The 21,226-nt window shown below is 35.8% G+C and overlaps 2 protein-coding genes across 2 annotated transcripts; both read right to left on the bottom strand.

Moving 5' to 3' along the window:
• Positions 1 to 10,805: 10,805 nt before the first annotated feature.
• Positions 10,806 to 19,127, bottom strand: LOC109063131. Its single transcript, XM_042732458.1, has 4 exons — positions 18,196 to 19,127; positions 13,240 to 16,077; positions 12,891 to 12,965; positions 10,806 to 11,887 (listed from the first exon to the last, which is right to left on the bottom strand). The coding sequence occupies exons 2-4, from the start codon at positions 16,011 to 16,013 to the stop codon at positions 11,341 to 11,343; spliced, it is 3,396 nt and encodes a 1,131-aa protein (XP_042588392.1). The 5' UTR covers positions 16,014 to 16,077; positions 18,196 to 19,127; the 3' UTR covers positions 10,806 to 11,340.
• Positions 19,128 to 19,781: 654 nt separating this feature from the next.
• LOC109063107 (complement C1q-like protein 4) lies at positions 19,782 to 21,226 on the bottom strand. The gene is made up of 5 exons (XM_042731999.1): positions 21,005 to 21,226; positions 20,838 to 20,879; positions 20,477 to 20,539; positions 20,188 to 20,316; positions 19,782 to 20,084 (listed from the first exon to the last, which is right to left on the bottom strand). Exons 1-5 carry the CDS (start codon positions 21,183 to 21,185, stop codon positions 19,798 to 19,800), a joined length of 702 nt encoding a protein of 233 aa, XP_042587933.1. The 5' UTR covers positions 21,186 to 21,226; the 3' UTR covers positions 19,782 to 19,797.

The raw sequence follows: 21,226 nt of genomic DNA, 5'->3' as shown, positions 1-21,226 counted from the left end.
GAACAGGATGTGAGAAATGTATCAAACAAGCATTGCATGATCATGCAAACACAAAATATGGTTGTAGGAGAAGGAGAAATTTGTAATGGAAGGATGTCTTTTAGTCAAAGGTAGACAAATTGAATAAAAGTGTGACTAAAGATAAGGCAATATCAATTTGCACTGTGTAATTTCTTCTGTGTATATTTGATTTGGCATCTCCGTGTAGTTAAGACTGTAATCTCTCTCCCTCTTTTAACCACTCGTTTGTTACCACAGGAACATATTTACACAAGAACAAGCATTTTCATTTCACACGTTTATGGTAGAGGTCTGAAAAACGGCAGATTGCAAGGAATGCTCATAAACATAAATGCAGGTGAGAGACGGCTGATAGCAACGGCACAATTAAGGCACTTTGATTCAGCATTCTCTGTAGTGTAGAAACATGAGCTGAAATATGTTTCCATGACAAAATTCCAAGCAAGTTATATGCTTGTCTCTTGTCCTAATAGACCTGCTGAAAGACCTTTTACTTTCTTAAACATCATGAACATTGACTGGTCAGCTGGATCTATTACATTGTACAAGTCCTGCTTTCAACCTCTACTGAGAGATGATCACATGCACAGAAATGTGTGCTCATGCACTGCATATTCACTCGGTGAATCATGCTCAAATAAATAAATAGTCTAAAGGTATGAGGTTGATGACAATATTCTCCCCTCAATTAACAGTGAATCAAACACTTGGAGCTGCAATTAGCAGCAGAGAGCCTGCACTCCCTAGGCTGTCAATCTTGTCAGCCACCAAAATAACTAACAATCCGTCTATTAAACAAAGCTTAACTAAAAAATAAACATACAGGATATTCATTGCCTGAAGTGTGATCAAAAATTATAGCCATGATACTGCTGGACATTGTCTATAGGTGTGCGGTCTCAGTTGGCTGACGTGAAGCCTGAACAGACGATAATGATAACTAATCTATCTTTAAACAATGATGAAAACTAATAATTCTTTCTGCACACTGTACCACCTGGCCACCTTTGTCAGTGTTTAGCTTCTTTGCTTGGAATCCCAAATAAATGACCAGGTGGCAGTCTGCAGATTTTCCAAAATGTAGGACAAACACTAACATCTATATTTTATCACTTGCTTATATTAAACAGAACTGCTTGGGTTTGCTTATGCAACATGCTCATGCTCAAAAGTTTGGAGTTTGGACTATTTTCTTTCTTTTTTTTTTTTTTTTATAAATTCAAACAATTCGTATACAGTACTGCTCAAAAGTTTGGAGATTGGACTTTTGTCCAACTTTATATTAAGTGGCCTTAATTACTATGTAAATTTTACTCTCCTAGGATGTATTAAATTGATCTAAAGTTAAAACACTGGCCCCGGCCCCAGACCTGCACATCATCTTATATTATTTCATACAGTCCTCTGTTGACAAATGTACATCTTTTATATATACATTTATTACTCAAAAGTTAACATTCTTACAAAAAGAGCAGTGAAAGAATGTAACTCACATTCTGCAGGTGAATCATGGTTACAAAGTAGAAACTCCTGATTCCTGCATGAGCTGGTGTTCACAGCACTGTAGCAGCGAGGTAATGCTTGTCTTTTTGCGTTTGTGTGTCTTTTAGTGCTTCTGCCTTCTGTTTACTTTTGTCTTCTTTTTTCACCCCTCTAGTTCCCCTCCCAGTGTCTCCCACTCCCTCTGTCACTTTACAATCTTTTATGAAATTACCATTATCTTATCACTATACACACTCACTTATAGTAGTTCTCTTTTTCTCATGGGACAACATGCTACTGTTTCAGACAGATATGCAGCTGAGGTAAACATGGATATATACATAATCTCCTTTTCTTGAACCTGTTATCATTGAGCTGCTGATCTTCAAACTGATTTATAGGAAACATTTAGCAGGATGGTTAATGGAGTGATCATTGCTGCAGTTGGTACCCATTTTATGTGCATCAGAGAAGCTGAAGTCTGTGAAACACAATAAATAATACTTGACCTTCTCATAGAAATCATGTCGTACCTAATCCAGAAACAACAAAAGAGACCATAAGAGCTTGATAGAGATATGTATAGAATGCTTGATTTGTTACTCCAGAACACCATGAAATGGCAGTATGTTAACAGGTTGCAACATTTATACTGAAATGTTTCAGCAAATGTTTTATATTTGTGAATTTGCAAGTTTATATCTCACAATTCAAATTTTCAGAACAAAATCACAATTCTTAGAAAATAAAAGAGTCGGAACTCAGATTACAAGAAAAGATTACAAGGGGAAATAATGCATGCCACGGCAGGGAAAAATGCGAGACCTAAACTCAGAATTCTGATGGGAAAAAATAAGTAAAATTGCAAGATATAAACTCAGTTTTGCAAGATTCAAATTCTTGCAATTCTGAGTTTCTCAGATATCAAAGGAAAAAAAAGTAAGAATAAGAAAAGTCAACTACCTTGTATATTTATTTATTTATTATTGTCCCATGGTGAGAATTTGCTTCCATATTTAGGTGCAAGTACAGTTAAGCCTATTTTTGCCACTTAAAAAAAAAAGAAAAGAAAGAAGAAAAAAAGAAAGAAACACTGTAAGCAAGATTTTAGTTGCATTATTTATTGCAATATATTATGAAATAATAGGTTAATGAGAGAACTTCTACTCAACCATTGCATGACAAAAGTCCCCCATCAGGATTGATGCAAGTTCCACATATGTGACAGGTATTTAAACACTTTCTATTCAGTACGTCTGACTGAATGATTAAAGCAGTTTGCAGCTAAAGTTTGGGGTTCAACTTCTGTTTCTTGTGCTGTTTGATTTTAAATGTGGAGCCATTACTCATACAGTATATATTTGATTTTATGATGATCATGTTTGTAATAATTGTCAATGGCTGCTTTCCAATAACTATTTTATAACACGTGTCTGTTTATAATGGAAATACTGAAATTCTGTACAGAGCCACAGCTCTTTTATGCAGCAGAAACACAGGCGGTCTGAAAGCACAATTTAGGCCTGCTGTTGCATTTACACTGTTTACACTTATGCACTGCTTACGCCCTTTGTGTGTTTTTAATCAAAGTGATAAGGATTCCAAGAATGATTATTCTAATTTATTAATTATTAGTTAATAAGTTGTTTGACATGACCCTTAATGATTGACAGGCTCACGGTTATTAGTTGCCCTGTTTTATCGGTGTAATTAGTGTGCATGCAGTGGACTGATAAGAACATACAATTTGTGGTCCTTTATTAAAGACATGAACACACTGATAATTTTCCAGCCTTAAATGACTGTGCAACCTAAAGGAAAGCTGTATCGGGTGTTGATGACACTCGACAGTAAGAGACTATGCCACTTTGCCACTTTATTAAGTCAGATCAACTAATTTAGAAGTATGGGAGTAACAATGGTCTTGAAAAATTTGAATAAATCTATGAAGAAGTCAATATACAGAAAAAGGATATTCTTCTGTAATAATATTATATTTTATGATATTTATAATATAATAATTATTTGCCAAATAATCATAAAAATGGCAATTTTACAATGCACTGGGTATCATGCTAACACTTTACAACAGGGTTCCATTTGTTAGTTAACTATATTAGTTACGTTGCAGCAAACAATAAAAAATGCTTCTAAACCACTTATAAATCTTAGTTAAATGTTAATTGCAAAAGAAATACATAAAAAAAGATTAATAAATATTGTAACAAATGTTAGTTATTGTTAATGCATGAACCTTATTTTAAAACGTTACCGATATCTAAACTAGTAAAGCATTTAATGACTTTGAAATCTACATTAATATTATTTATATTATATTTAACTATAAATCATGTTAGTTCATAACACATTAACTAATATTAGTTTATTCAACTTGAAATAGTAAAATGCATTAGTGTATATATATATATATATATATATATATATATATATATATATATATATATATATATATATATATATATATATATATATATTATATATAAAGGAAAAAAAAATCTTCACGGTTAGTTCTTAAAGTTTAGTTTAATTACCAAATTGCAACCAACAGCAATGCAGATATTATGAATGAATGAATTAAATTATGCATTTATCTAGCGCTTTATTTAATATTCTAATTTATTTAATATTCTAATTTTCTGAGATACTGAATTTGGGATTTTCCTTAGTTGTCAGTTATAATCATCAAAATGAAAAGAAATAAACATTTGAAATATATCAGTCTGTGTGTAATGAATGAATATAATATACAAGTTTCACTTTTTGAATGGAATTGATTCAAATTGAATGATATTCTAATTATATGACCAGCACCTGTATTAAGTTTAATTTAATATTTACAAATCTGCAGAGCTTAATTGTTAATTTCTGTAGTATTTAGGTGAATGATAGTGCAAGACTTTTTAATGTCTTTTTGTTACTTGTTTCAGTCAGGCTTGTATTTCTAGATTTACAGAAAACATATAAGCTTTCATCAAACTGAAGAAGACGTTCAATCAGTTTGCAGAGAAATACCTGGCAATACTGTGAAAGAGCAAAAAACAGCTTCATACAGCATCTGAACACCTATAGCACTCTGCAAATGACTGTGTTCGCATCTAATGATTCACATTTCAGCATCTACGTTGCAGGGGTTTGTGTTTGTTTGAAGGACGTTTCCTGTCAGCGGGATTATTTTCGCTCCGTGCCTCTTCTGGGCCAATTAACAGGGATTCAAAATATCTTCTGGTGCTTAGATCCTGTCTATGTATATCATTCTCATCTGAGCATGCGTGTGTGCGCGAACAGGCCAGAACGAGCCTCTACTCTTTGCTTGTCATTAACCAGCCCAAACACAAGCAGTGACGTCTCTGCACTAAGCTCGATGTCAAGGGTCTCCAGTCACGGCTGTTCTCTGATCTGCCTGTCCAGAGTCACCTAGCAACTCCAGACCTCCACGACCTCTTGTACTGCTCAAAGAGTGGAGTGCAAAGACGAACAGCTGAATCGAGATGATATTAAGATGGAGAACAAACAGCAAAATGAGGTTGTCAACTCAATAGCAAGTCTCTAGCTGTTTGTTGTTCCATCATGATGAAATATTATGAGTAAATAAATGAAAGGCTTTTAACGAAGGTGAGAGAGGAGAGAGTTTCCTCCTGTGCCATGATTAAAGCTGTTATTGAGTCACATTCTTCTGTATCTGATTCCTTGTTATAGAGAACTAAAGTTTCTCTGTGCAAGCAAAGTGTCTGTCAAATGAATTCTTCCTTGGAGGTGATGTGTGTAATTTTTTTGAAGTTAAAATACATTCTCCCATTCCGGCTTAATGTGCAGAGACAAATTTACGTAAGCCGTTTGTAAGTTGATTTCCCCCAAAAGTGTAAACACTGTGGTTCTGTGGCTCTTTCTGCATTGCTTATTTGTTTGTGCAGGCTGACACAGCAACTTTGCTCAACCAATGCCATCCAAATGATGTTTGAAAGACAGGGAAAGTGATTGTGGAACCTCATTTGTCAATTCAGTTTGGTGAAGAAGAAACAAAACATAATGCATCTTTTATCTTTTATATAACCCATTTTACAAGGTAAAAAAGAAAACTGTTGTTTTGTAAGGCACCTTGGATGAAGGGTATGTGTTTCTTTCTTTTTTTATATAAACTAGAGCTTCCAAAACAATTCATCTTTAGCCTTTAGAAAGCAGAATGAAATAGTAATATTATTACATTTGGTAAATATACATGTAAAAATATAGTAGAAAAATATATATCTTTTAAATCATTCAGAAATCATTCTAATATTCTGATTTGCTGCTCAAAAAAAAAAAAATGACTTCTTTAAAAAAACATTATAAATCTTACTGTTCAAAATTTTTTGGCTGGTAATATATATATTAGGGCTGTCAGTCGATTATTATTATTTTTTTTTAATCTAATTAATTACATGATGTGTAATGAATTAATCGCAAATTACATTTGGCTGTGAAAATGCCCCCAAAAGATTATTTAAAGCTATTTTTGTGTTAAATGAGAAAGTATTAAGCATTACAAATAGTAGCTTTAGAAAGAAATATTTTATTTGATTCAGCATAAAATGTATTACACATAAACATTTAGGTTACAACAGCCTAATTATAAACTATGTAACATTAAAGAAGGTCATTTGAGAATTGTTTTTTTCTTTTTGTTCATGCAGTGGAAGTCATTGGTAACCAAAACAGGTTTTTACAAACAGTCTTCAAAATACCTTATCTAACGTGTTAAACTGACAACCCTAATATATATATATATATATATATATATATATATATATATATATATATATATATAGCTACACACAGACACACACACACACACACTTAACGTTTACTTTAAGTTTAAGTTTGATGCTTGTAAGATTATTAAAAGTTTTTGCAAGTCTTAGGCTCCCCAAGGCTGCTTTTATTTGATCAAAAATACAGTAAAGCAATAATAATGTGAAATATTGTTACAACGGTTTTCTATTTGAATATCTTTAATAATGTAATGCATTTCCGTGATGACAAAGCTCCATTTTTAGCATCATTATTCCAGTCTTCAGTGTCACATGATCCTTAACAAATCATTATAATTAGCAGATTTGGTGCTCAAGAAACTTCTTTCATTATTATTATCAATGTTGAAAACAGCATAAGCTTGATATTTTTGTAGAATAATTTTTATTCAGAATTTTTTGTTCAAAAGAACTGCATTTATTTGAAATCTTTTGTAACAGACATTCAAAAGCCAGTTCAGCATGCCCTATTATTATCCATGGTATTACTGAATTTATTCTCTCTAAATTAAACTCAAACCCAGACTAAGAACAGAAACAAGGAAAGTTCATTTTGTAACCATACCTAGTAACCAAAAACACACTTAAAAATTTAAACAGATGGTTTTATCCAAAGCGACCTAAGCCGGTCTGACACATTCCCCTGAAGCAGCATGAGGTTAAATGTCTGGTCCAGGGGCAAAACGGTGATACAACAGGACTGTGATTTCATTGGCTCTTCGATGGTTGGTTCATCCTTACATCTTTGCCACATTGACACCAAAAGTACAACCTCTCCGGAAACAGCTTGGAGCCGTGAGCACAAAGCTATCATCATGCCCTCTGCCTGTCAGGACCTTTCCTTGAATATTTCAAGATATTTAGAGCAGCAAAATTAGTGAGCTGACTGATTTCAGATCAGCCCCTTCATTGAGATGGCTATTAGTTTGTGATTGTGTTTATCCATTTCTGGCTGTGTGTGTGTGTCCATTTTTTTTTAGCGTGTCAGTATCTGTGCATGTAGATGTAAGTGTGTAAGCTGTGGCCCTTCGCTGCAATCTGTCATATCATATTCTCATCCTACGGAATACTGACCTTATATCTCCAGACACACATGCTGCACTGATCTGCACCCCCCTCTGGAGAACCCCACCGGGGGAAGAAAGGAGAGAGTTAGTGCACCCTTGTGTCCCACCCCCACAAAAACACAAGCTCCCCTGGGAGGGGTCAGAGAGAACGTGGCCTGTCATACATTGTCTCCAAGCCTCCTCCATCTAAGTTACAGAAGCATGTCTGCTTCCTTTTTTAGGAGAAGTGATAGGAAGGGGCTGTTCTACTTTTCAGATCAGCAGAGAGAGAGAAAGAGAGACAGAGAGAGAGAGAGAGAGAGAGAGAGAGAGAGAGAGAGAGAGAGAGAGAGAGAGAGAGAGAGAGATGAAAGCAAAGAAGAGGAGAAGAGAAAGAACAGAAAACGACAATAGGGCTGAACAGAGAGAAGGGGAGATTTCATATTTCCTCTGCACATACTGTACAATATTTCTTTAATTACTCACCCGGCATATTGCCAATATATAAATATATAACCTACCTTTCAAAAGTTTAATATGAAATATATTTTCCAAAAAGAAATATATATATTTTGCTTAATATTGCTTAATATATATATATATATATATATATATATATATATATATATATATATATATATATATATATATATATATATATATATATATATATATATATATATATATATATTGCTTCATATATATATATATATATATATATATATATATATATATATATATTAAGCAAATAAATTCTAAAATATATTAAAACAGAAAACAGTTAATTTTTAAAATGTAATAACATTTCACAATATTAGTATTGTATCATATTTCTGATCAAGTAAATGCAGCCTTTGTTAGAATAAGAGGCTTCATTCAAAAACAACCCCAAACCTTTGTAAGGCAGCGTGTACAGTATAATTGTGGTAAATGCTGACAGTCATGCCAATAATAATGCTTTGTTGACTTCTGAGATACAGTAAATAGAGTGAGTGAATGAGAGAGAAAGGATCCATGTTTACCTGTGTATACACTTCACTGCACATCTTCTGACTAACAGACCAACAAACAGGAACACATCATCTGACCCATTTGGAAAATATGGAGATGTAGAGTCCAGTCCACTATAGCCTTGGGTAATTTTGACCTACATTTTCAAGCAATTCCAAAGAAATTTGTGCAGGATACTGTTGGAATTTTTGTAGTAGGATTTTTATGACAATGGAGCTTAATTTTAGATTGCAATTTATTAGATTGCAATTTATTAAAAAAAAAAAAAAAGCATTCACTGTCAGAAAAAAAAAGAAGAAAAAAACACTGTGCAAAAATTGCACCTATAGGAGAAAAACACACCCACACTCTACACCCTAAATGCTGCATATCAAAACCTGCGAGTAGTGATATGTACTCTTATGGTACTATTATGAACCTTTTAGAGGTAAAGAAGTTGCAAAGATGTCCCTTTGAGGGTACTGGCCCAGTGACAAACTGGGTTTATAATGTAGGTTTCTTTTAAGTTTTATGATGCCAGGAAACTTACTGGACATCAAACAGAAAAAAAAAAGAAAAATACAGCTTCTAGTTCACTAAGAAAAGATGGTCCAACTATTATAACAGCAGATGTGCTACCTACTTTGGATATGGGTCTTGTAGGAGTTTCTTCTTAATTCCACTTTCTTCAGTGACCTTGGTGTAGCCGGTCAGATCTGTTTCGATATCATCACATGTGCAGTATATTGCAAGAACAAGGGTTGCTCCTCCACAAGTAACTTGCAATTTTATGTTTCAACCACAGATGGTGATAGAGAGCCCATAATTCTGTAGTATTCTTCCTTTAAAATTATCTGGAAGTCATATTTGTGCTGTTTCTGATACTGATTACTGTCACTTTAACTGTTTTTAGTCTCAGATATTTCAGGGTTTGTATAATGAACATTAGCAAACATTAGCACTCAGGTACATGGCCTTTAAACACAACATAGCCTGAAAGTAGACTGTAAACAATAAATTATTAATTTTTTAATCTAAACCATATATTATACATGCAAGCTGAAGATTAAACTAGCATACATCATTATAAAAGTGACCTCATCTTGCTGACAAACGCACACAGACTTGCTTAGTAATGATGCCCTTTCTGGTTTGTTTTGTTCCAGAGCCACTGGCCTGTAGGAGTGTATTACAGCAGCTAAAGGTACTGAACTCGCCTGCTCTCTCGGATCAGGGCTGGCTGTGAGGTCCACTTGCTCTTTGGCATGGAGAGAGAACCCAACCCCTTGAGTGCAGCTGTGGAGAGATGCTGACATTTTGGACTCCTGTCACATTACACACACTGCAGAGATTCAGTTTTTCGGGAATACCAAGTTGAAGCTGAATCTAGTCCAAAATAGTGCATTGCCCCTGGCAACAGCTTATTAATCAAAGGAAGCTACCAGGGCATGAATAGCTCTGGAGTGGATTTGTGTTTAAGAGGGTGCTTCTACATATAAAGCTATGAGTGTGTCGGGCAGCCAAACTTTTAATTCATCATAGGTTCTTCATGCTTCGCCACGCTCTTGCAACATGTCATTGTTTAACTCTCAAAGCCTTTTAAGAAAGCCTGTAAGGCCACAGATTATTTAGGGCTTTGGAGACCTGAAGTATGCGTCCACTTTCCTTTGGGAATGCCAGGAGTGTAGCTCATTGCTTTCAGACCAACTGCCTGTCTGTCCTTATTGTGTACCAGGACAGACAATTGAATATACTGTACATTTGGATTGTAATAATGTATGCTATGTGGACAATTACATTTACATTTAGTCATTTAGCAGACGCTTTTATGCAAAGCGACTTGCAAATGAGGACAATGGAAGCAATCGAAATCAACAAAAGACCAATGATATACAAGTACTATAACAAGTCTCAGTTAGCTATATATATATATATATATATATATATATATATATATATATATATATATATATATATATATATATATATATATATATATATATACATACATATATATATATATATATATACATAAAGAATAGAATTAGAATAGTGAGTGCTAAAGTTAGAGGGTCAAATAAAGATGAAAGAGAATTAAAAAAATTAATTAAAAATTAAAAAAAAAACGAAAAGAAAAATCACAGTTTATATATATATATATATATATATATATATATATATATATATATATATATATATATATATATGTAGAAAACTAAAACTAACTTTATATAAGATCTTTGTCAAAAGTCAAACAGAGCCATAAGTTATGTCTTTATAGACATAGATTTAATAATTGTGAATAAAGTGTAATATTTAAATGTTTCTAGAAACTTTGAAATTGAAGCTCATATCACAGAGGTGCAACAAATTACATATATTGCTACCTACAAAACTATGGCTAAATAAAAAACTGTCAATTAACAATGCTGTGTTATTTCATGTGAAAGTTGCCTATTTATGTCTGGGCATGTGTGCGAAGGAATATAGGCTGGATTTGAAAGAAAAGAGGCAAAACACCCATCTTTGTTGCATAACCTTGAATCGGTGGTTTATTTAGCTCAAATTTAGCCACTGAAGCTCCATATGTCAGTCCCATCACAGTCCTCTGGCTTAAACAGATGATAGCTGTCTGTTTGGAAGATCAAAAAGGAAGTGATGAACTACATACTCATAATGACATGTCCTAAAAAAGCATCTTAAGTGCAAAACCCTTCATAACTAGTAAAGGCAAGCATCATGTTCATTGTAACCGTAGAGAAATAGTATAATTAATATTTAAAGTAAATGTTGTACAATTTCATTTTCCAAGGAAAACTAGTTTCATAATTTAAATCCTCCTGGGTAGTTCAGTCACAGAATGCCATGTAATATTGCTCCATTCCACAAAATATGTCAGACTTCCGACTACATTAGAAGAAAAAGGAGTTGTGACTCCACATACCAGAGGGTTGAGAGTCATGCATGAAAATCAGATACTTGGCATTATGTAGTCATTTCCTTTGGACTTTGTGTGGCAGCCAGCTAAACAGCTTCCTGCATAATTTCTGCCTTTTGATTTTAGCCTTGAACAGGCACTGATTCTGGGGGTGAGTCTGAGACATAATCTGAATCGGAGGCAGAATCTGAGGCAGAATCTCAGTCTGGGATTGAATCTGAGATATGATCTGATTTTGAGATTGAATCTGTGGCTGAAACGGAATCTGTGACTGAGATTGAATCTGAGGCTGAATCCGAGACACAATCTGTGGCTGAGCCTGAGGCCGAGACTGAATCTGTGGCTGTGGCTGAGTTTGAGACTGAGCCCGAATCATGCACTGAATCTGAGAAATAATCTGAGGCTGACTGTGGGCTTGACTCTCAGATTGGCTTTGGGTCATAATGTTTGCATTTAGCTGGTGTAATTTGTGATTCTGAATGAGTGAGGTGAGTAAAGAAAGAGATCTTTCATATCCTTCTCTCCTCTCTGGGGATGATGGGCACAGACTCTGGAGGAGTTCCTTGAATCTTCTCTCCTGTTGACGGAAGTCATACTCCACACTAGTCCAAAGAGTGAATAAGAAAAGCGGGAAAGAGATAAGGGAAAAGGTAGGGGGGACTGAAAAGAGAGCATTCTATTTATGATTGTTCATGCTTCATAGTTCTTTTTTCCCCCTTAGAATTATGTGCATTTGCACAACCATTCATTACTCCAGTCTTCAGTGTCACCTTCAGAAATCATTCTAATTAATATGCTGATTTGGTGCTCAGGTAACATTTCCTATTATCACTGCTGAATTTCTTTTAGGATTTTGGTTAAAAAGTAAGTCCAAAAGAACAGCATTATAAATGTCTTTACTGTCACATTTCAATCAATTTAATGCATCCTTGACAAAGATTATTAAAGTATTAAAGTATTCATTTCTCAATGGTAGTGTACACACATAGTATATGTATTATCAACAAATATATTTTGTGTGTGTGTGAAAAAAAATAGTTAAATCTGTGCCTTTTCTACTATTATTTTGCCATTATTATACTTTACAATACATGAATAATGATAGAATACAATGACAAAAGATTTTTCTCAAAATGTTATTAATAAATGTTAAATTCTTTTTATTATTATTATTATTATTATTATTAACCTATGGGCGGTGGGAGAAAGTAATAAAACACTAAAGAAAAACAAAATGTGTATATGGAAATGTGGGAATGTGAGTTTAATTGTATTGAATTGGATAACACAATAAAGTATTAAAGTTCATCCCTTAAGGGGTAGTTCACCCAAAACTGAAAATTCCGTCATTTTTTAATAACCCGCATGTTGTTCTAAACCTGTAACCTGACTTTCCTTTTTCTGACGAACACAAAAGAAGATAATTTGAGATGCTATCTTTCTGAAACACAGAGACATTTTTAAAATATCTTCTTTTGCTCTCCACAGAAGAAAGAAGCCTTGCAGGTTGGGAGCAATATGAGGGTGAGTAAATGATGACAGAATTGTCAATTTTGGGAGAACTACCCCTTTAAACTGGTTAGTAGTCTCACTGGGTGCTCTCACCTGTAGACAGCACATGCAGTCTTCTGACAGGTGGAACAGTCACTGAGGTCTTGGCCAGTCCGAAAACATCGCAGACTGCATAAATAAGCAGGCAAGGAAAAAGATTTTAAAAGGCATTGTTTTAGTATGCCTCACATTCACATCCATAAATGCAGTTAGAGCTCATTTATAGTCCTTAGTGACCTACGCTTGGAGATAAAACCAAATGTACATCAAATTAAACTACAACTACCCTTTTCCCCTGCACCTCGGCTCTAAAAAAAAATTCTCACAATTACCTTTAACACATCCAGCTTGCCTGTTACACTTGTCTATTATCTGCTAATCTTGGAATAACTCCGTCTCTCACCCTGTGCTGATTGCATGGCTCATCTCCAGGTCCTGGATGACGTTGAGCAGAGTTGCGACTCTTTCCTTGTTTGACTCCAGACTCGCCTCTACCATCTCTAATCTACGCTTAGGGTCCTGCAGACTGCCACATTTAGGGGATGCAGGCAGCAACCGTACCGCAGAATCCGGATGGTCGTGCGTTATGGAACAGCGTTCACTTGGGATGGATCCAACCTCTTCAGAATGAGATTCCATTTGTGTCTTTGAGTTCTGGAGACTCTCGTCTTTCTGTGCGTGCTCTGTAGGCAAAGTGTCTGAGGGATCTAAAAGTGGGTTTTGATTGGAGGCTACATTCAGGTTCCCATTTACGAATTTGAAAGCTGGTGCTTGTGGAGGTGCAGAGGAAGGTTTAGGAGGTCGACAAGAAGGAGGTGGTTTGTTTGGAGGTTGAAGCGAGTGTCGTGAGCCATTGGTCATTTGACCTTCTGGTTCCGCTGCCTTAATATCAGTTTGTTTCTTTGACTTTGAGTCACTCCAAGATTTCAGTTCGGTCCTGTTGTGTGTTGTAGCTTGAGGAAAAGCCCTAGCGGAAGAGATGGCTAGTAATGAGGACTCAAGAGTGTCATTATTAAGCTGATTCAGGACACAGTGTCTGAAAACCGTAGGCTCTGTCTGCCTACGTGGCGTTTTCGAATGAACACACAAAGCGTACGAGGCTGCTTTGACCCCGGGGCTTGTTTGAGAACGTTCTTTGGTGTACGAATGCACCTCCACCTCCGTCTGAGTGGCGGTAAATGAATTTGAGAGGTTCTGATGGTTGATTGTTTGTGTCGTAAGTGTTGCTTTGTGATGGGTTGACATATTTGGGGCATGTGAAAACAAATGAGTGTCATTTTGGCTTTTTGACTCACGATAAGGATGTGACAGTGCATCTTTATGCACGGATATACCCTGCAGTGATGCTGCACTGGTGTTTGTTCGCTGTGTGGATGTGTGGGAAGCTTCCATGTGCGTGTCGGTGGGCGAAGGAGTGCATGTGTGTATCGATGCATGACGTGGTTCACCGTGAGGCCCTGAGAGTTTATGTGTGCGTGTCACCAGTGCAGAATGCGAACGTGAATCACAGGGTGAGGATTCTGACTCTGTGTCAGCACAGATTTGCGTCCCGCTTTGAGGTTTAATGCCGAAATTTGTGTGTGAGCACATTGATGATTTAGTGTGCGTGTCAAACTTGGACTCTAATCCATTAGGGAATTGAACCGGTCTGTGAATGTTTGAAGCAGTGGAGGATATGACACCTTCATTCACACAACTTTGGCGTTTAACGTTTGAGTGTAAATGAAAACAGGTAGGGGATTTCAAAAGTGTGCTTGTCTGATTTAACTGTGAGCATTTCGAAAGTGCATTGGAGTTCTGCGGTGTGCTAGTTTGGGGGAACATTTGTTGTTTCAAAGTAGTTTGCAAAGGTCTGATGTGTGTTTTATTTTGTAGCTGGGGGGATTCTGAGTGTGTAGGTGCGACTTGGTTTTCTTGAGTTGGTCGTTTCTCATCAGGGTGTGGCTGGTGAGATGATCTAAAGTGAGTGTTTGTGTGTGGTGTTCTGGTATTTGTCACCTGTGTGGCTTCAAGCTTCTCTGTCAGGCTGTTTTTGTGTGTTTGGGGAGGTTTGACAGTCACAGGAGGTCTGCTGGGACAAGAGTTGTGAGGTTTGGGAGCGTTCAAGTGTGTGTTTACGACCTTTGTTGAGGCTCTATCCTCTTTCACGGTAACAGTGAGCGTGTGTGTATTTAGAGCCGATGAGCGACTGGTATGATTAATGTGTGTGTCAGCACTAGATTCCCTCTTGACTGCGTGATGATTAGTGAGGTTTGATGCCTCACTCTGCTGAGCAGGCAGCAGAGATAATGGCCATTCCTTGTTTATATTCATGTTGAGATAAGAATGAAGGTTAGGGCTCATGAGGTGCTGGTTTGACTGTGTGGCACTGCGGTCGGTGTGCCTTTCTTTCTGCGTGTATTCCCGCACATCCTTACCAGGGTAGAGAGGGGATGAATGTCTTGACTGGAGTCCCAGAGAACCTGCAGAAGTTGGCGGTGTAATCATCCTTATTTGGCTGTAGAGTCCAGAAGGTGTTGGATTCTGTCTTCCCCCACAAGTGCTGCAGATGGTCACAGGAGGTCTGTGGGGAGGTGAGCGAGGAGGTAACGTTTTTTTCTTTCCGGTGGTAGACTCCTCCCCTTCACTGATGTCACTGCTGATCCCACCTATTACCTCGGAGTCAACCACGCTCCCATTGGTGAAGTGACAATTCCTTCTCGGTTTTAACCTGCTATTAGCCACACCTCTCAATGGAGGACTGGTTCTGATTGGACGATTATGGCACTGGACTTCTTCCCTGATGTTTTTACAAATATCCATCTCCAATCCCTCAAAAGTCACACCCTTTTTCATTTTACTCTCCAGACTTTTTCGTTTAGAAATGATACTTTTTGTTTTTTCTTTCCCATTATCCTCTTTTTTACCAGCCTTGTTTGGGATGTGGCCATTAGGTGGCATGATCACTTTGTTTTCTGATTGACTGCTACAAGCGTTCACATGTTTGCCGTTTAGCTGTAGTTGGTTGTTTCTCATTGCAGGTGATGTCTGCACACCGACGTTACAGTGATGAGACAGTGTGAGGGTCGCCATACTACTGGTCCCATTTGCCACAGTCCTCCAGACACGTGTCCCAACAAGTGCAGGCTCTCCAAGAACTGGCACTGGAGTGGTGAGATCAGCTGCCCGTCTACCCATCTCAAGTACAACTGGTCCAGGCAGACTTGAGTGGAAATCAATGCATTTGACCACTATGGAGCACCTGAGGTGGAAAGAGAAGGAGAGCTCTTGGAAGTAAATAGACTGAAAAAGGCAGACAAAAGGTGAATAGTAATGAATGTTGTTTGGGCTACAAATACCCTGATACATGAGACATGCTCAGAAAATGCTGCTCCTTTTGTTTAATTTTTTTATTTATTTTTTCATGTAATTTTTTTTAAAGCACAGATTCATTAAAATGCTTTGGGTTTTCTATGTCACAGGATAGATAGATAGATAGATAGATAGATAGATAGATAGATAGATAGATAGATAGATAGATAGATAGATAGATAGATAGATAGATAGATAGATAGATAGATAGATAGATAGATTATGATGTCACTCATGAAGAATTAGTAAAAATAACAAAGATAAATTCTAAAATAAAACAAAAGTATTTTAGGGAAAAAAATACATAGTACAAGCAATATGTTTTAATTTGAAAAAACTTAGTGTAGTCAGAAACATTTTTTATTTATATTTAATACTTTATTTTTTTTAAACTACAATTTAATTTGCACACTTATTACAGTCAAATCCATCATCTAATGTGACTAAGTTCAGCATTCTGTAAATGATATCATTAGTCAGTCATGGGGACACACATTCATGTAGCACAAATGGCACTGTTTTCTGACAATGACCCACATAATAAAAACTGCAAAGTATTAACCATCTGCTACCGCCTGCAGTTACTTTTGAAATGAATACATTATATCAAGGCATTGGATGAAAATGCAAAATTTGGGGGTGCAATCTATTATGAGACGTGTGAAAAAAAAAAGAAAGAAAGAAAGAAAAAAAAAACCTCATGCAGTGCTTCAGAAATGACATTTCTGTTCCAGAGCACAAGACCTGATAACAGAATGTACAAAAGACCTTCCTGCCTAAACTAGATGAATCCAATTTGGAAAGAGTAAGCAAAAAGATGAGAGAGAACAAAGTGAAATCAAAAGAACAGAGTGAGAGAGAGAGAGGGTACAAGTGTGCTGTAACATATTCAGATTGCATTATTCTAATCTATCTATGCAAAAAATGAATATGTACAGTTTCCAGGAATATCGAGAAACTGTGGTCTGTTTACTCTGAGTTAAACTGTCAACATGAGTGTGTGTGTGCGTGACTAATTAAATATTTCACACACTGACAAACGTTTTGTTCTGCTCTGACCTTACTTTCTCTCTTTTCCGCTGCTACACCTGGCCCCCCGCCAGCCAGGCTCGGCTGCCCTCTCTCTCATTTAACCCAGCTTGGGCACCTTGATAATTTGCCTGACAAAGAGGGTGTTAATCAGTGACTGACAGTACATTTTCTGATGAGCCACTCTAATAATTGAATGTTTCAAAAATATGTTCGTGCGTGACATTTTACCTACATTTTAAGGACAAATGTCCTCAAAAGGATAGTACAAACTAATATTATCTATATTGTGGGAACCTGTTCATGCATAAATATGCTAAATAACATATTAAATAATGTATTAATAGAAAGGTACAGAAAAAATTAGAAAAAATATTGCTTCATATGTATGAAGAAAATGATGGTACTTTGAGCTTCACAATAAAAATTGCAACTATGCTGTGAATGTTAATCACTTTCCAATCAGCACTTACTGTTTCACATTTCCAGCGAACACACACACATTCCCTCAGCCCCCAGCCTTGAATGTGCAAACATTTCAGATCATCTTGTTGTTCATTCCCCCTAGCATCTCTCTTTCTTGATGTTCTGTTGTGGATGCCAAGCTGACCCCTCTGGGTGGCACCAGGCTGTGGTACCACACATGACAACAGCCTGAAGTCAGTCTAGGAAAGATTGTAGTCTATGAAGCACAAGACTCACAGTCTTTCCTTCAGGTATCACAACAATCATGCAGCCTTTTATTGCAGATTAACACAAATAGACGGCGATAAAAGCAGTGGAACGGGATCGAGAAATGTTGCAAGCTGTATTCAAAGTTGCATCGTTTACATGAGCACCACAGCTCATGCACTAACCGCTAGGCCACGGCTCTGGCACAGCGACTAACCATTTGGAATCAGTTATATCGCGCAGAAATTCGATACAGACCACAACACAAAACAATAGACTTTTATTTTGTACATAAACAAGGACCTACCTTCAATTACATCCTGAGACTCAAACCCCCAAATCTTCCTGCCATGGTGCAGGTATTTTTCTATAGGTTTGAGTATCCAAAAAAGGTCCTGTTGTCCAGTAAGTGGGTGCAGTGAGGAGACTCTAAGATGACTCAAAAAATCACAACATGAGCTTGTGTTCAAACAGCACCTGCCTTGACAGTCACTCCTCTGGCTCTCCGCAGACAGTAATCATCCTCCCTCAGAGGCTGATTTGAGGCTGTTTGCTTCTCTCCAGAGGCGTCTGCTTTTCATTTGTTTTGATTTGCTCTCACCTTCACTTGCTGAGGCAGCAAGCACAAAGATGCATTGATCAGTGTCCTCAGCCTTGCGCACTCTCTCTTTCTCTCTGAGTCACTCTTCCTGTCTGTCCCTCACCCTATCTCTCTGTCTCACCCTGTTTCACATATGCATATCCAGTGCTGGGTCAAAGGCATCCTAAATTCAGCTGAAATTAGGCAGGGTGGGGAGAGAAAGAGAGATAGAAAGAGAGAGATAGATAGAGAGAGAGGTTCTGCATGCCAAGGGGTTGTGTGAAAATTACCAACATTATAGAAAAACAGATTGATGGATGTAGTAAAGGAATGTTTAGCTTTTTACATAAAGTGTGTCCACTGTGAAATAAAATGTTATTTGTTATATGTGATTTATCATTATTTTAAAACTGTTGAAGGTAGGGAAATTCAAAGAAAAAAAACAAAAATAAATGTTAGAATGGATTTTATTAGGGGGTTGTTCAGATTGGAATTATGTCCACTGTGTAATAACGTGATTTACTGTATATTATTTCCTATATAACTGATTTAAGAAAGGGAATTGGAGAAAATGACAAATAACATTTAAGAGGCATTTTACTGTGGGAATAATGTGATTTCTATAGATATAATATACACATATCTTATGTATGTATCTTACATAACATATCTTTTATATATATATATATATATATATAATATCTATATATATATATATATATATATATATATTTTATTTCATTGGATTACACAAATATAAAAATATAAAAAGCTGGAATTGTATCTGTTTAGTAATGTTTTACTATGTTCATATATCAACACTAGATGTCAGCCTTTAACAAAAATATGATCAGAGATTCTGCAGATCATGCACTACAGTGTAATTCACTAAAATCTCTAGAATATTTAAATCAATACATTTGATATACTATTAATACAATGTAAGATATAAAAATAATAAAAATAATAATAATAAAAATAATAACAATAACAATGGAGTGTTACAAGCTGTTCATGAATAGATTTATCTATTATTATATTATTATTATATAGGTAATTATAGGTAAGAATGTTATGAGATAGTACAGAGGTTTATATACAAATGTGTTTAATACAAACTATAGCATGTGAAATCATTATTGCAGTTAGATTTTTTCATGGTAGAGTACATAATTAATACTGCATAAGTGGGATTCATGCAGTTTTCTCTGAACAACCAGTTAGAAGTTATATAAATTAGATCTCAAAAATTATGTAGAAAGAGCACAGATGAGACAACTTCTCTTTCATTAGGGAATCAACATACTCAATACTGTGTGCAATGGTTGATCACTTTAATGGGTAAATGAGGAATCCACTGAAAGTGCTGAGGTTATCTGGACTGTCATAGATGGTGTAACCTGGGAGGAGTTTCACACAAACTACATCACCCACTTCCAGCTGCAGGACAGCTCCATTTGATGCATATCTGTGCTGATTGTGATCACGCCACTGACCTACTGACACAATCTTCTGCCCATTTTTATGTAAACTTGCACCCAGTGATTGTTGGATTTGAGTACCACATGCAGTGAATCTGAAGTAGTAGACTCCTTTAACTGGTGCAGTGAAGAGACCTGCAATCAACAACAGTCAGATCAAATGTAGAACGAGCCTGATGAATATGAAGACTGGATGGTATTCTTTAGGCATGACATTGGCTGTGTTTGCTCAAAGTACCTGTTGCTGGATTGTAGTTGTTACCAATGTTTGTGAAGATGTTGTTAAACGTCAGAGTGATTTCAGTGCTCTGAGGACCTAAATCACCACGCATGCCTAAGTCAGCTGAAAATGCCACTTTTGGTTGTTCTGTAGATGGGAAATATTTTAAGCAGTTTTTACATACTACATAACACAAGCAGAAAAAAAGAGTTATTTCAGAGTTATACAGCATTATTTATTGTGTTATAAAGGCTGCATGTACATAATCCCTTAAATATTTATTTAAAAAAAAAGAAGAATCATTTACCTTCATTTTCTCTCTTAATTCCTTTCAGCTGGTTTTCTGTTATCTTTATTTGTTCAATAATCCCTAAAATTAGTAAAATCATTAAATAGGATGCATTTCATATGTTAAATAAAGTTGTTATCATTTTCTTCCAACATAACAGTGTCTTCCCCAGAACCAATTATTCTTCTTAACAATGTATTCATGCTTTATTATTTTATTTTATTTTATTTTATTTTATTTTATTTTATTTTATTTTATTTTATTTTATTTTATTTTATTTTATTTTATTTTATTTTATTTTATTTTATTTTATTTTCTTTTATCTTTTGTTACATTTTATTTTTAAAAGAATGGCTGCATACTGTACACTTTTAAATACCTGCATTCTCTTTCTTCAGCTCCTGCATTTGTTCTGCCATTTCTATAAAATAATAATGATATAATGAGTGTTTATTTAAATTACTTGTATCCATTATTTTTAAAGATATATTTTAAACTGCTTAACTATTTAAAAGGTGACAAAAAAATGCAACTGCTAGTACTAACTTGCATTATCTTTCATCGCCATGTCCAACTTGACTTTGAGCTCCACCACCATGTCTCTTATATCTCTCACCTCAGTCCAGATGTTGGGCTGGTTGTTTTTTCCATTTGCCACAAAATCTTGCACCTCAGTTTGTCCATCAGTGAGCAGAAAACAGCACAGGAGAGCAACACTCACCTTCATCCTGATACAGGCAAAACACTCATGAAAACACTTGAAAGTCA

This window comes from Cyprinus carpio, chromosome B10 (genome assembly GCF_018340385.1).
Source record: "Cyprinus carpio isolate SPL01 chromosome B10, ASM1834038v1, whole genome shotgun sequence".
Lineage (NCBI taxonomy): Eukaryota > Metazoa > Chordata > Actinopteri > Cypriniformes > Cyprinidae > Cyprinus > Cyprinus carpio.
The sequence above is the reverse complement of the archived record's forward strand: the minus strand, read 5'-3'. Positions and strand labels throughout refer to the sequence as shown.